A 15540-nucleotide genomic window follows, 5' to 3' on the forward strand; every position below is an offset into this window, starting at 1 on the left:
CTGCACAAGAAGAACAAGAAGAAGAAACATTTAAAGGGATAGTTCACTCAAAATTCAAATCTTTTACAGGGGGGTCCGTGCAGCAGTATTTGTCCATATAATGGTTGTGAATGGACACCACTTTTCTTCGTCCAAAAAGACACACCAAAAAACATCCAAATACCTCCATGCTGCTCGTCTGTAATGTCCCTCTTGTATTGAAGCCCCGACATGAGAAATTGTTCCGAAAAAAATTAAATAAGTCTATATTTTAAGCTTGTTTGTAGCGGAAGCTCCCAGTGTCTCAGTTCACTGCTTCATTTCGGGGCTTCAATACAAGACGGACATTACATACGAGCAGCATGGAGGTAGTTGGATGTTTTTTGGTGTGTCTTTTTGGACGAAGAAAAGTGGTATCCATTGACAACCGTCATATGGACATGCACTGCTACGCCGAGACCCCCTGTAACTCAGAGAAGACACGGAGGACTCTGAAACTTCTCCCAGCCCTTAGTCCACATGAGGGGAGGAGATAATGAGTGAAATTTGAATTTTGGGTGAACAATCCCTTTAACTTCATCAGACCGTCCAGAACAACCGCCCTGGTGTTTATTTTTCTCCGTCCGTCATGTGACTGACTGAGCAGCGTCGCCATAGAAACCGGCCTCAGAGTTTGTTTGTTTGTTTGTTTGTTTGTTTTCACATATCAAAAGTTTAAAAAGATATAACATAGGCTATAAAATCCAAGACAATGTGAAGGGGAAATGCCAAAAAACCCCTCCAGGGGCTTGTACTGTAGGGGGGCATTCTCCGACTACAGCTCTAAGCTGATGAGCATAGACACATTTGTGAGGTACAAAAACCGTTCATACATAATAAATACAAACATGTTTTAACATGATTTAACATTGTACAATGCAATACAAAAAGCCTGATAAACATATGATAAGAAATATAAAATAATCCCAGTTTAGACAGGCAGACCATGTGGAAAGTACTGGCTGGTTAACAGGAGAGACTTTAGTGCTCTGAGTCCTAAATTGTTGTAAAGATAAATCAAAAAGATGTACAGGTAATAAATTCCATATTCTTGGCCCACGATAAAGTAACAGAACTGTGATTGAGAGGTACAACAGTATTGGGTTCTAAGGTGACATGAGTTACGTGTGGAGTAGGTGTGAAATTGATAGTTGTATGCAAATATATAATGAAAAGATGATGGAAGGAGTTTTTTTTAGGGAACCATAAACAAATAAACCAATGTGAAGATGATTGACTTGATAAACACTGAGGAGACCAGACTGAAGGACCAGAGGCTGTGAAGAATGTCTTTGATAAGCACAGATTATTATTCTTACTGCTCTTTTCTGAAGCTGGTATCTGGTCTAGAGTCTGAAAACAAAACGAGACGCAGCCGCAGGTCTTCTGGTTGTTCACATGAGGCGTTCAGGAGCGTAGGAAGAAAAACAACTGTTGTAAATGGAGAGAAGTTGACGTGAAGAGAATGAACCTTTGACAAGTGGAGAAGCTCTGGTATGAAGACACACCTACGGCACACACACCTACACACCTATGACACACACACACACCTACCTACCACACACACACACCTACACACACCTACCACACACCTACGACACACACACACCTACCCCACACACACACAGGACAAAGTCGACTGTGTGATGAACTGCCTGTGATAAGCTTCCCTTCAGATAAAAGCAGCACTGAGTTTGGTCTGTGGTTGTGACTGTTCAGTGGTTTGGTCACGTGACAAACAGGTTTCAGCTGTGGCCAATTAAAACCACTAGAGCCAATCAGAGGAGAGGCTCCGGGCCTCCTCTCCTCTGATTGGCCGACACCGACCTGTTTCCAGACGGAAGAAGAAAAACTACTCTGAGAATAAAGAACCGACCTGTGATACAACCTGAACCTTTATACATCATATCTGTACAGTGGGTGTGTGTGTGTGTATAGAGAGAGATAATATAATATAATATAATATAATATAATATAATATAATATAATATAATATAATATAATATAATATTATATTATATTATATTATATTATATTATATAAAATGATAATAATATAATATCTAGGCTATAATAAACAGAACAGAAGTTTCAGACTGGTAAAACAGGAAGTGACTGTTATTGTCCTGCTGTGATTTCTTCCTGCAGCTTTTAATGAGTTAATGACCAGGTGAGCTGTTACCTGGTAACCTCATGGTTGCCTGGTTACCTGGTTACAGGAGCCAACTTCCTGGATCTGTAGCTACTCTAACAACAAGTCCACTTTGACAAAGAACTGAGTGTGTAGTAGACCATAGACTGGTGGTGCGTTCACGGACTGGACCAGACCGGACTAATGGACTAATGGACCGCTGGACGGACGGTTTTTGTTTAGGCTAAATTAATTTAATTGAATTTATTTATTTAACTTTTTTTTGTTGCCTCGCCTTGGTAACTATTGTAACTCTCTCGACGACCTGCCCAGTGGTTGTCTGTCTACACAACTCCTGGCCCAGTGGACCAATGAGAGGCTGCAGAGGCCCAGGACTCTCCTAGACCCCCCTCCCCCCCCATCCAATTACTTTTTCTTTTCTTTCTTTATTGATTTTCCATTTTAATGAACATAGAAAAACATTCTAACAAACATTGTAACCCAGCCACGGTCAGATCTACTTATGGTAAATAAACTTGTGATAATAACATCAACATGCAGTAGGCTACATTCAGCCTGCAGCTACATTCAGTCAACACCAACACTTGTAATGATGATGTTGACAGAGATGAGTCATGCATAAACACATTTGAATAGAATTGAGAGAACGAGAGAAAACAACAACAACAGCAGCACGAAAAACTAAAATGGAAGGAAAGTAAAAAAAAAAAAAAACACAAAGGCGGTGGTGAAAAACTGAAGGAAGAGAAAAGAAAAGCTCTGTCACAGACTACAGGGCTCTGGTCTGGTCCAGACTCTGGTCTCAGCCTGATGCAGGAAGTCAGACTGAGACCAGGAACCAGAGTCCAGCGGGTCTCAGGTCTCAGGTCTCAGGTCTCTTACCTCTATAAGCTCTGACTCTGACTCAGCAGCAGCGGTGGAGGTAGAGAAGCTCGGCTCGGCTCGGCTCGGTTCGGCTCAGGGACGGTCCGTCAGACTGTGATTGAAGAGACTGCAGAGCTGCAGAGTGAACAGAGTAGAGGAGGAACAGAACAGCTGCTCTATCAGGGGGCGGAGCTGGAAACTAACTCCCGGTAGTCACGTGCGTTACCGGCAGACTGCTGCGTCACCACCGACATACAGTATACACATGTATAAGTAGTACTTGTCTATTGTATTGACATGTATAAGTACATCATGTCCAACTTTAAATCATCTGTTTTTTGAATGTAATGTAACAATGACATTTTGGTCAAATTGTGTTCTTATATTTTCTCCCATGTAAACATGTCATACTGCTTCTCCCTTAAAGATGTTACATGTTATTATGAAAATAAGAAGAACAGGAGTCTTCAGTATTTAGTTCATTTCTTCATTTTATTTGGTAAATACTTTATTCATAAGCAAAAGTTTTCAACCTCCAAACCAACCTTTTGGTTGAGAGAGAGAGAGAGAGAGAAAAGAGAGAACTTGTGTTTTTAAAGGTGCTATATGAATAAAGTTATTATTATTATTAGTTGTACTGTATATATATGTGCAGTGGTGTAGTCTGTGTTAAGCTACTCAGGTTTACCTGCCCAGTGCAGCTCTAGATGAGAGGAAACCCCCCAGGGGGCGGCGCTGTGACGTGTCCATGACGTGCAATGGCACCACCTGCTGGTTCCTCGTGGTAGTGCAGGTAGGGGTGTGTGTGTGTGTGTGTGTGTGTGTGTGTGTGTGTGTGTGTGTGTGTGTGTGTGTGCTGGACTTTACTTTAACTGCACTAATGGACCTACAGCCATTATTACCTTTCAAAATAAGAGTCCAGATTACAACTCCCAGGCTCCTGGTTCACTGAGCAGCTTCATGTCTGAACTTTATTTTACTTTTCATCATGTTTGAGTCTCACAGAATAAAATCCATAAATTGAGATTTATCCACGGACCCTGAGGCCACAGGAAGTAGTTTTACTGTGTTAATAGATTGTCTCTGTGTTGCTTCAGCTTCAGGATGTTCATGTGCTGCAACCATAGACTGTAAAAAGAATGGACGTAGCGTCCGTGACGTCACCCATTGGTTTTGGGGAGTCGTTTTTGTGACTCAAATATGGCGGCCTGAACAGCGCCATGTTGGATTGGCCGGCCGAGAACCCGCCCACTGGCCTCGAAGCAGCTGTCCACGGAGCTGCTCGGACCTGTCACTCAACGTTTCCACGCCCTAATTGGCCAGAATTTTAACCTAATAACAGTAAAACTGTAGAGTTAAAAAAAAATTCACCCCCCTCAGAGTGTGTGCGGGGGTAGAAACTATCGATTGAGACGAAAAAACGTTCTGACACCAGGCTTTTAACATGTTTACTGAGGATGTAAAGTCGGCGATTTTAACATGGGGGTCTATGGGGAATGCTCCCTTCTGACACCAGCCCCCAGAGGAATTCGAGGGGATTGCAGTTTTTTGAACGCGGAAGTGAGCTTCACTTCTCAGACCGACAACTGCCCCCTTGGCTGCAACACCACAGCTACAGGAAGTACTTTTACTGTGACAGTGTGACCACAGGAAGTGGCTCCACAGGCTGTTTCCTCCATACACATGTGTACAGATGCATAGTAGCTATATGTCTGTGGTTTCCTCCAGTCAGTTTCTGCAGAGACGATGTGTTCAAAGACACCTCGTAAAAAGAAACCACACACGTTAAAACACTGGAATTACTGTATTTTCATACTAGTTCCTTGTGTCAATGTGACGACAAAGAGTCACGATGTGTTTGTGTCATAAAACCAGGACGAGGTGAAGGAAACTGTTTAGTTTTCTTTTAAAAACCACAACTTGTTTTCTTAACCCAGTTCTCTGAGGTCTGTGTTTCCTGTGACTCCGCCCCCTCACCACCACCGCTCATGAAAACCACAGACAAAGGTCAAGATATAATTTAAGTTTCATTTAATGACAGGAAACTGCAAAAACTATAAAGGAATATAATTTAGATAATTCACCTCTGTTTATTAGTATCGACAGGATATATATTTATATTTTGAACAAAAAGGGGTGATATTTCATTATTATTATTATTCATATTTTTGATCATTAGGAGGGTTTTACAGAATAACAATGTTTATTAACAAACTAACAAATTTGTGCAAAATTACATGAACAGAAACAAAACTGGTAAAAAAAAAAAAAGAAAGACAGAAAGAAAGAAAAAGAAAAAAAACTATTAATTTCTATTTTCATTCTTATATTTTATTATATTCTCATACTTGGAATGAAGAACTGGAACTGGGATAGCAATAAAGTTTTTTTCTGAATGGATAAAGTTTTTTCTGCTTCTTCTCTTTAAATCCTCCACACTGGGGCCGGGACGATGCGTTCAGGTGCGCAGGGATTTTCCTGAGACTGAGAAATAAAGAAAATCCAACACAGAACGACTCATTCACACCGAGGTCACATGACCACAGACACAAAGGAAACGGGATCAGACTGCAAAATACAAAAACTTTATCGACACAACGACGACGACGACAATAAACATCAGACAGTGATGGAGAGGAGGAGGAGAAAGAAGAGAAGAAAAGGAGGAAGATAAAGAGGGACAGGAGGAGGAAGTGGAAGAGGAGGAAGAAGGAGGAAGAGGAGGAGAAAGATAAAGAAGTAGAGGAGGAAGAGGATGAAGAAGAAGGAAGAGGATGACGAAGGAGGAAGAGGAAGAGGAAGTTGAAGAGGAGAAGAGAAGAGAGGAGGAAGAGGGTGAAGAAGAGGAAGAGGAGGATGAAGGAGGAGAAAGATAAAGAAGAGGAAGAAGAAGGAGGAAGAGGAGGGAAAAGATAAAGGGGAAGAGGAGGAGGAAGAGGGAGGAGAAAGATGAAGACGAAGAAGAGGAAGAGGAGGAGGAGGAAAAGGAGGAGAACGAGAAAGAGGAAGTGGAAGAGGAGAAGAGAGGAAGAGGAGGAGGAAGAAGAGGAGGAGAAAAGGAGGAGAAAGATAAAAAAAAGAGGATGAAGAGGAGGAAGAAGAAGGAGAAAGATAAATAAGAAGAGGAGGAGAAAGATAAAGAGGAGGATGAAGAGGAGAAAGAGGAAGAGGAGGAGGATGAAGAGTCTGTACAGCCTTTGGTTGGCTCCTCCAGTGACATCAACACGTTTCTCATTAAATACTAGTTTGACTAAAATGATAATAATCAGAAAACAACAGAAGGTTTATGACGGACAGGTCACATGACACACACACACACACACACACACTTCCCTTTGTAGAACACACACACACACACACACACACACACACACACACACACACACACACACACACAGGAGTCTAACTACACGTTAATATATCACTTGGTATAAAATAAACTTTTTCTTTCTTTTTTGTTTTTAAATATCACAAATGTAAAGAGTGAAATGTTCTGGTCACCATGACGACAGGCTCCGCCCCCACCCCCCCTCCTGCTCACGTGTCCTAGCAACAGGAGGAGGAGCTTAACGACCCTCAGCTGAGTCCGAGTCTCTGTCACCGACCAATCGGCTTCTCCGGTCCGTTTCTTCTTTTAAGAAAACCTGATTGGACACGACTGCAGGAAGTGATGTCATCACAGAGCGGGCGCACAGCTGAGTCATGTGACCCAGGTGTTGGTGATCCACATGTGGATCCAAATAATAATACAAATAATAATAATAAACAGCAATAATAATAAAAAGCTCCTGGTCTGTGCAGCTGCAGAGCGACGTCATGGCAACAGCAGCATCATCATCATCTTAATAATCACGTTAATAAACCTCAAGTCTGATTCAGCTCTGAAAGGAGGAGGAGGATGATGATGTCAGAGTTAAAGGACCAATCAGGAGCTGGAACGAGTCTCTCTACTGAAACAGGAAGTGACATCATGTCCTCCGCTCTGTGATGTCACAAAGATAAAACTTCATGATGATACAGTGTTAGTGTTGATAATCAGGATAGAAATAATAATAATGATGATGATGATGATCCTCAGAAGGGGGGGGGGGGGGGGGGTTTACAGCGGCATCGGCTCTTTGTTTGGAGTCCGTCAGAACCAGACCCCCCCCCCCACTCCTGTGTGTCACTTCCTGGTCTCTCATGTTTTGTCCGTCCTCAGTCCAACATGGCGTCCAGCTGGTCGGCGAGGTCGTCGAACATGTTGCCGATGTCGTCCAGGATGGTTCCTGCTGCCTTCACCGTGCTCGGCCCGCTGGACACACACACACACACACACACACACACACACACACACACACATTTATATTATTTACCTTTACAAACATAAACTAACAGACACAACTCATTTCCTGCCAAGTTTCCATGACGACACATGACACCTAAACTCTGAATTATGCATGAAATATAGGAGTTAAACTATGTAAAAAAAAAAAAAATCATCATCTTGACAGCTGTACTGTCAGATATTGCCCCCCCTCTAATAAATATAACAGGAGGCTCCCCCATGTTTGAGTTTTACACCTCCGACTTGTATCATCAGAACAGACATGAGCTCAGATTTTTTTTAGAGACAGAGTTGTTTTAGAGGGAAATTCATGCAAAACCGTTGATGCGCGTTGCCGTCAGGGACAGTTTTTCATCAACAGTCTCTGTATTTCCCTCTAAAACAACTCTGTGTGGTAACGTTGTGTTATTATCTCATAGCGTGGTGAATGTGCAGCTCACAACTTGTCCACCAGAGCGTTGTGGAGTTGTTGGATTGTGTATTTGATGAGTTTGATGAGGGAAACCAAGAAATCCCATAATGAGCCTCCGTAGTGTAGCTCTGAGCAGCTCACGGCTCTGCTCCACCGTTCTAAAAACAGCTTGCACCGACAATTAAAGGTAACGAACCTACTGCTATGACTATAGGGGTTATGGCAATGGGCCAATTTGACAAAATGTTGAACTATCGCTTTAAGTTTCCATGACTTTTCCATTTATTTTCAAAATGAACCCTGATAAACATCGAGACTAAAACCAAACAAACTGTTTATAAACATTAATTCACCAGAGCTACTTATTTAACAACTTCTCACCCGTCGGACTCGTCCTCCAGTTTCCTCTCCACGGCCTTCAGCGCCGCCTCCAGAGACGTGCTGGTCTGGTCCAGTCTCTGCTGAACCACCTCCGTCCCGCAGGACGCCTCCACCACGCACACCTGGGGCCTCGCCGCCGCCAGAGACGGACTCTGGGGGGCCGAGGTCTGGGCCAGGACCGGGGTCGAGGCTGGGGGCCCGTGTCCTAGGGGCCCGTGACTTGGCGGCCCGTGACTTGGAGGCCCGTGACTTGGGGGCCCGTGACTTGGGGATCCATGACTTGGAGGCCCGTGACTTGGGGGTCTGTGACTTGGAGTTCCATGGCTTGGGGGCCCGTGACTTGGGGGCCCGTGACTTGGAGGCCCGTGACTTGGAGGCCCGTGACTTGGGGGCCCGTGACTTGGGGGCCCGTGACTTGGGGGTCCATGACTTGGGGGTCCATGACTTGGAGTTCCATGGCCTGGAGGTCCATGACTTGGGGGTCCATGACTTGGGGGCCCGTGACTTGGGGGCCCATGGCCTGGAGGTCCATGACTTGGGGGCCCGTGACTTGGAGTTCCATGACTTGGGGGCCCATGGCCTGGAGGTCCATGGCTTGGGGGCCCGTGACTTGGAGGCCCGTGACTTGGAGGCCCGTGACTTGGGGGCCCGTGACTTGGAGGCCCGTGACTTGGGGGCCCGTGACTTGGAGTTCCATGACTTGGGGGCCCGTGACTTGGGGGCCCGTGACTTGGCGGTCCATGACTTGGAGGTCCATGACTTGGAGGCCCGTGGCCTGGAGGCCCGTGACTTGGAGGCCCGTGGCCTGGAGGCCCGTGACTTGGAGGCCCGTGGCCTTGAGGCCCGTGACTTGGAGGCCCGTGACTTAGGGGCCCGTGACTTGGGGGCCCGTGACTTGGGGGTCCATGACTTGGGGGTCCATGACTTGGGGGTCCATGACTTGGGGGCCCGTGACTTGGGGGCCCGTGACTTGGGGGTCCATGACTTGGGGGTCCATGACTTGGGGGTCCATGACTTGGGGGTCCATGACTTGGGGGCCCGTGACTTGGGGGCCCGTGACTTGGGGGTCCATGACTTGGGGGTCCATGACTTGGGGGTCCATGACTTGGGGGCCCGTGACTTGGGGGCCCGTGGCCTGGAGCTGGGGGCCCGTAGCTTGGAGCCATGGGCCCGTGGGCCGGAGAGGACGGAGCGGTGAAGGCGACGCTCTGAACCACAGAGACGGTCACAGCTGGAGGAGAGAGTCCAGCTGCTGAGGAGACGACAGGAGGTCAAAGGTCAGAACCAACAACAACAAACTGGAGTGTGAGTGTGTCAAGAACGAACTTCGCTATTGGTTGGAATGCCCCTTTAGTGGACGCAGGATGTAATAATAAACTCGTAGAGGTGTAAATATAACTAGAAATTGTATTTCCTGAAGGAAATACGTGTGAATGCTGAAAGCAGCTGAACGCCATTGCTGAATTAGCAAACGCCATTGACAAACAGTGCAAGTAGTGATGAACATGCAAAGGTATGACATGAGCTCATGGTCAGTGGTCTTTACTCTGCCACTAGGCCACAGAGAGCACACAGTTGTTTCATGATTCACTAACAAAGTTGTTGGGGCAAGATTTGAACCTGCAACCTTAGGACCATCAGCCCAGTGATCTAACCACTTTCTCGCCTAAAAATGTGTGAAATGTTGATAAAGTGATATATTTACAGAGTTTAGAGCTAAAATGAAATCAGCTTCTGCTGATTTCAGCTCGGGTAGGAGGCAGCCTAACACTACCCATACACTTCTAGTGTTTGAGCTAAGCTAATTACGGGCGATACGGCTCTATCTCCCTTGTTACTGCATGCACAGTGGAAAGGATGGTGTCTATCTCCTGGTCATGGACTCGGGAGTGAGGCAAGACACGAAAAAAAAAAATATTGGCGTATCCCTTTGAACAAAGTATTATGCCATTTACAGCAAGTTGCAAACTTAATACAAACGTTAACATTAAACATTTGAATATAATCTAAATATTTAACATAAGAAACATCAGATAATCACCTTGAGCGGCCAGCAGACTGTGTCGAACCGGTTTGGGGGCGACCACGGGGGGTTTTGGGGAGAGGGGGGGTTTGATGGCCCCGGTGTGAGGACTGGCCGGTCTCTGTGGCCCCGCCCCCTCGCTGATCCTCAGACTGACCTCGTCCTGGCTCAGGGACGGGGGCCTACCGCCGCCGCCGCCGCTCGGCCCCTCCCCCTCCCCCTCCCCCTCCCTGCTGGGGGAGCCCCCCCCCTCCTTGTCTTTGGGTTTGTGCCGGCGCTTCACCGTGTCCGACTCCTTCAGGTTGAACTCGGGGACGTCGGCGTGCGGCGGCGGCTCCAGCACGGCCTCGGCCCGGGGCGGCGCCGGCGCCTTGGGCCGCTGCTTGATGGTGAGGTTCCCCTCCTCGGCGAAGGGGATGCACTCGCTGGAGCTGTTGTGGGGGGAGGACGAGCCGCCGTCCAGCGCAGCCGCCGCCGCCGCCGCCGCCCGCCCCTTCGGCTCCTCCTCCTCCGAGTCGGACTTCACGGCGCGGTCCGGCTCCGTCCTGGCCTGGGGGGCGCTGCACTCGCTCTGCACCCTCCTCCTCGCCGCCCCGGCCTCGTCCGCGGCGCCGAGGGAGGGGGGCGTCTGGGGCCTCACCTCTGCGCCCTCCAGAGCGGCGGTGATACTCCGGACGCTGCCCGGGCTGTCGGTGACGACGCGGCCCGCTGGCGGCGGGGGCGGCGGCGGTGACGAGGCCGTGCTGCTGCTGCTGTCGCTCAGCTCGCCGCTCGTGGTGCTGCTCACCGAGCTCAGCCTCTTCGGCGGCGGCGGCGGCGGCCCTTTCTTGCGAGCGCGCACGGCGAACGACTGGCTGCGCCCCACACCGCCATTCTTCTCCACGCTGCTGCCGGACTGCAGCCGGCTCAGCTGGCTGCGGCCCGGCTTACGGGTCAGCGTGGCGTAGGACGGGAGGTTCCCCGAGCCGGGCTCGTCGTCCTCGTCGTCCTCGTCCGGCTCGCCGTCCGACAGCGCGTAACGAGTCATGCTCTGAGTTCTTCGGTTCTTCGGCGGCGTCGGGGCGGCGGCGGCGGCGTTGTGCGGGCTGAGGTCCGCGGAGCCGCAGTGCGAGTGCAGGTAGCTGAAGCCTTTCAGCGCCGGGGAGCCGGGGCCCGACGGCCGGGGCCTCGCCGCCGCCGCCGCTGCCGGGTACTTGAAGACGGTGGCGGTGCCCAGAGGAACGTGTTTGGGCGGCAGCCGCTGCTCCCAGCCGTCCAGACTCTCCTGCGACCAGCTGTGGGGGGACACCGAGGCGGTGGGGGGGTCCTGGGACCGGCCGGAGCCGCGGGAACGGGCGTCGATGCTCTCCTGGCTCTGGGACATCGCCGCCGCGCTCTTGATGGACAGACCGTCCTCGCAGCCGCCGCCGTAGTGAGACGACATGGCGGTCTGCAGCTCGGCGCTCAGCTCGCTGTCCTGGAAGCTCATCAGCATCTGTGGGGTGTGGGGGGGGGTGGAGCCCCCCTCCCCCGCTGACGAGGAGTCGGGCGGCTCGATGGCGACCAGGTGCAGGGCGCCGGGGCCTTTGCGCCGCAGCGTCCCCTGACCGGACTCGGCCTGAAGGATCGCCCTCTGGATGTCGCACAGCTTCTTCACCGCCAGCATCAGCTTCTTCTGGTGACCTGCAACACACCAGACTGTCAATCCTCCGCTCAGATCAGATTCAAATTTCTAATGCTTCTTATGTTAAATATTTGAATTGTATTCGAATTTTTAACATGAGAAGCATTAGTTCACTGTGATTGGTCAACACAAACGGTGTTCGAGACTCAAAAAGTTCCTATGGCTCGTTTCTAGACCCACCTACAGAACAAATAGATTTGCTGCTGCTACGGTGCAGCTAGATTTCTAGGCTACACGACACCAGCTGATTATTAGGCCTACGTCCCGCGTCCACTAGAGGGCACTCCAACCAAATCTGTTATGTAACATTTGCAACAAGTTTTACCAAATCAATACAAAACTTCATGAAGGGAAATCATAATGTTATGAGGCCAGATGTACATATATAGATATGGCCAGAAATGTATAATGAATATATATACATAGATCATAGATATAACCAGTGCTTAATTTGTGCCGGATCCTGCCAGAACTAGATTTGGCACCGGGACCTCCTCTGTCAATCAAATGTGTTATGTGTGTTCGATGGCTTCTGAAGCTTTAAATTATCAAAATGAAACACAGTTGATTTCTGATCATTTATTTCTCAGACGGCCATAGCGGTCGTATTGCAGCTGGTATAGACCGCTATGGCCAGCTGTGGTCACAGGCTACAATATTTCCATTCCGTTACTTCTGCCGCCGCGCTTCTATTTTTTTTCCTCTTATTTTTTACAAATGTGCGCCGGGGCAAACGTGTGCTATAGAAAAGACACAAGCGCGCACCAAATTTCACACACAACGTAAACAATGTATACATGTAGTGCAGGCAGAGACCAGTGGATGACGGCAGTCCCAGCTGTCCAGACGTTAGCTCCAAGTAGCTCTACATCTGGTCTCAGTCCCCTCTACCATTGTTAACCCTCTGGAGGTGAAAGTTCACCTTCAACATGTCAATTACACTACTTTAGTCCGTTTTTTAAACCAGCACTAAGTAACTTTTCAACCTTCATAAAATATTTTCATAACGTTTGTGATGATACATCGACTTACAACAAGTTGAATGACACCTCTGTCATGGCCTGAGGGGGTCTGTATCATTATGGTCTGTATCTCTTTCTCTGGCACTAAGCAGCTTTGAGGAGCATGGTAGGAACCCGGCTCTCACTTTACTTTCACTTTTGCGAGTCACAACAAGGAGGGAACAGGCAAAACGGCACTTTAGCAATGGATTATGTTTGTGTTTTCACTTTGAAATGATCCACTGGAAACAGAAACTTAGTTTTGATGTCTTCTGTTAATTTTAATGCAGGATATTTACAGGGCTTCACGCTAGTGTTCATGGGAAATGGAGTCTTCCTTCAGGCAAAACACTACCGCTTTGGTCCACAGGCGCCGCCAAACTCAACCAAAACTGAAAGTTCTTTAGTACTGCTTTAAAGCAGAACTATGCAGCTCGGCCGGAAATAGCTCGCTCCTTCGTTGGTTTCTCTTTTTTTCCCTCTCCGGAGCTCCCCCACAGTTCTGGTAGGCACATGTCACTGTCGTAAAAAAAAAAAAAAAAACTCGCCGCCGCCACCTCCTCCACCCCCCCTACACGTGCTTGTGTTTACTGCTGTTTGCTAAGCCCTGCTAACACCGAGCTAACGCTAACACGGCGCTAATGCTAACACCGAGCTAATGCTAACACCGAGCTAACGCTATGCTAACACGGAGCTAATGCTAACACCGAGCTAACGCTATGCTAACACGGAGCTAATGCTAACACGGCGCTAACGCTAATACAGCCACACACAGGCACAAAGACACAGACATACACACACAGGAATAAAGGTTCCAAAACGCGAAGGTGTGTGTGTGTGTGTCATGATGTATTACATTATCTTATAAAAGACCCATGGTGTGTGTATCTGTGTTAGCATTAGCTCCCTGTTAGCCACAAGCTGAACTTCATCAGTAAACATTTCATGTTTCCATGGTTTCCTCCGACTTTCCGAACTCAAACCAATCACGATTCGTGACATGCATGACGTCATATGCGTTCTTATCTCGTACTGCCGTAAGGCAGTTTCTCGCGATACTTCTATCCATTGACGAGATTTGTAACACCGAGACGGACGACTGATCTTGCAAGTGCGGTTTTCAGCCAGTGGGGGGGGGTGAGCGCATTGGCCTAGACCCCATTCACTTCATAACAGGTCACTCAACCATCACAGTGACTCTGAGCCACAATAATTACAGCCCAAATCCTGCATAGTTCTGCTTTAACATCGTAAAAACATCGACTCTCTTTTGCTACGGACTGCAACAGTCCGTTGTCATGGATACATGACAACAACTTCCATTCATACCAGTCATACGTGCCTGAGGCGGAGTGATAGCCTACGCTGTGATAAGGCTTTAGAATAGTAGCCGTGGTATATGCTCATTATACCACGGCTAACAACCAATCAGATCGCCGGATTTCACCTTTCCCTTTTATAAAATGTATTATATTTTGGATGTAACTTGCCCAACACTGCCTACTGCGCTGTGTGTGTGTGTGTGTGTGTGTGTCCTCACCCAGCTTGGTGATGCCGATCTCCTGCAGGTCCTCCCAGGTCAGGTCTTTGACGATGGTGATGGAGTCGTAGCCGTTCTCCGACAGCTTCTTGTGGTACTGAGGCAGAGCGATGCAGCTGAGCCACTCGCCCAGGTCCGACTGAGGGGGAGAGAGGGAGAGGGAGGGAGGGAGGTGAGGTTGCTGCTGTTGCCACGGTGACACAGTGTTTGGACTGGCGAGTCTTACCGGGATGTACTCCGGCAGCCACTCTGGGATGTTCAGGTTGTTGATCTCCATGGAGATTTTCTTGCGGTGTCCAGGTTTGGTGACGCCGATGGCCGTCAGGTCCTGAAGCAGATCAATGAGACCGATCAGCTGATATCCTCATGTTTACATTAACACGAGGCCTGTAACGATACACGTGTCGAAACCGAAACCGCGAGACTCTAAGACACGAACCTGTGTCGCCAATGAAATGGCAGAACCGCGACACACCCATTCAACGCTCCGTGTCTGTTCTTTTGCTTTGCCCCCTGGGATATGAAACAGTCTGTTTCCTAAACTTAAATAGTCTCCACAATGGAGTTAAGTTCTGTTTATTTTTTAAACAGTATTTTGTTTGAGAAAAGACAATAGTTTCTTTGTTTTTAATTTATTATTGTTATAATTAGGGCTGGCGACGCTGGCGACACCCCCCCGTCGGACACGTTCCGCCGTTGGCGGGGGGGGCACATGGCACTTGGAATTGAGTAAATCTGGCATGGGGTCGAACATTTCTGAAAGTTTTTTTCACTGATTATGCATGGGAAGTAGGACTTCCTAGGAAGAAGAAAGAAGAACACTGAGAAAAACAATAGGGTCCTGGCAGCTGATGCTACCCGGACCCTAATAACAACAACAAAACTGACAGCAGTGCGTGTCACGACTTCCTGTATCTGGCCCTTCAAATTAAAAGCCCTATAGCCTTTCATCTACAGTTCAGTCATATTGATTTTGACTTAATTTTGACAAAACACGGCTCCAAATGTTTGTTTGTTTTTTCCTGCGACCAATGGACCAATGAGATTTTGGTCGGCTAATGTTTTTTTGGTCGACCAGTGCTTGGTCGACTATTTTGCTACCAAAATCTCTTCTTTTTTTAACCTTAAAAAATTTGAAGTCAATCGAATCGTGTATCGAA

At 48.0% G+C, this 15540-nt stretch overlaps 1 protein-coding gene across 8 annotated transcripts in view; it reads right to left on the reverse strand.

Moving 5' to 3' along the window:
* Positions 1-7160: 7160 nt before the first annotated feature.
* Positions 7161-15540, reverse strand: part of caskin2b (CASK interacting protein 2b) — a 66685-nt gene continuing 58305 nt past the window's right edge. For 6 of the 8 annotated variants that reach the window (XM_085783340.1, XM_085783339.1, XM_085783338.1 and 3 more), the window contains 5 exons: positions 14607-14708; positions 14381-14519; positions 10195-11838; positions 8154-9405; positions 7161-7327 (listed from right to left, as the gene is read on the reverse strand). In XM_085783340.1, the coding sequence (XP_085639466.1) occupies positions 7231-7327; positions 8154-9405; positions 10195-11838; positions 14381-14519; positions 14607-14708 (3234 nt within the window). In that variant the 3' untranslated portion in view covers positions 7161-7230. The remainder of the gene's footprint in view (positions 7328-8153; positions 9406-10194; positions 11839-14380; positions 14520-14606; positions 14709-15540) is intronic. The other 2 variants (XM_085783341.1, XM_085783337.1) reach the window with 1 other exon arrangement.

Source organism: Trachurus japonicus, chromosome 8, assembly GCF_045865225.1.
Source record: "Trachurus japonicus isolate A0001 chromosome 8, Traja_1.0".
NCBI lineage: Eukaryota > Metazoa > Chordata > Actinopteri > Carangiformes > Carangidae > Trachurus > Trachurus japonicus.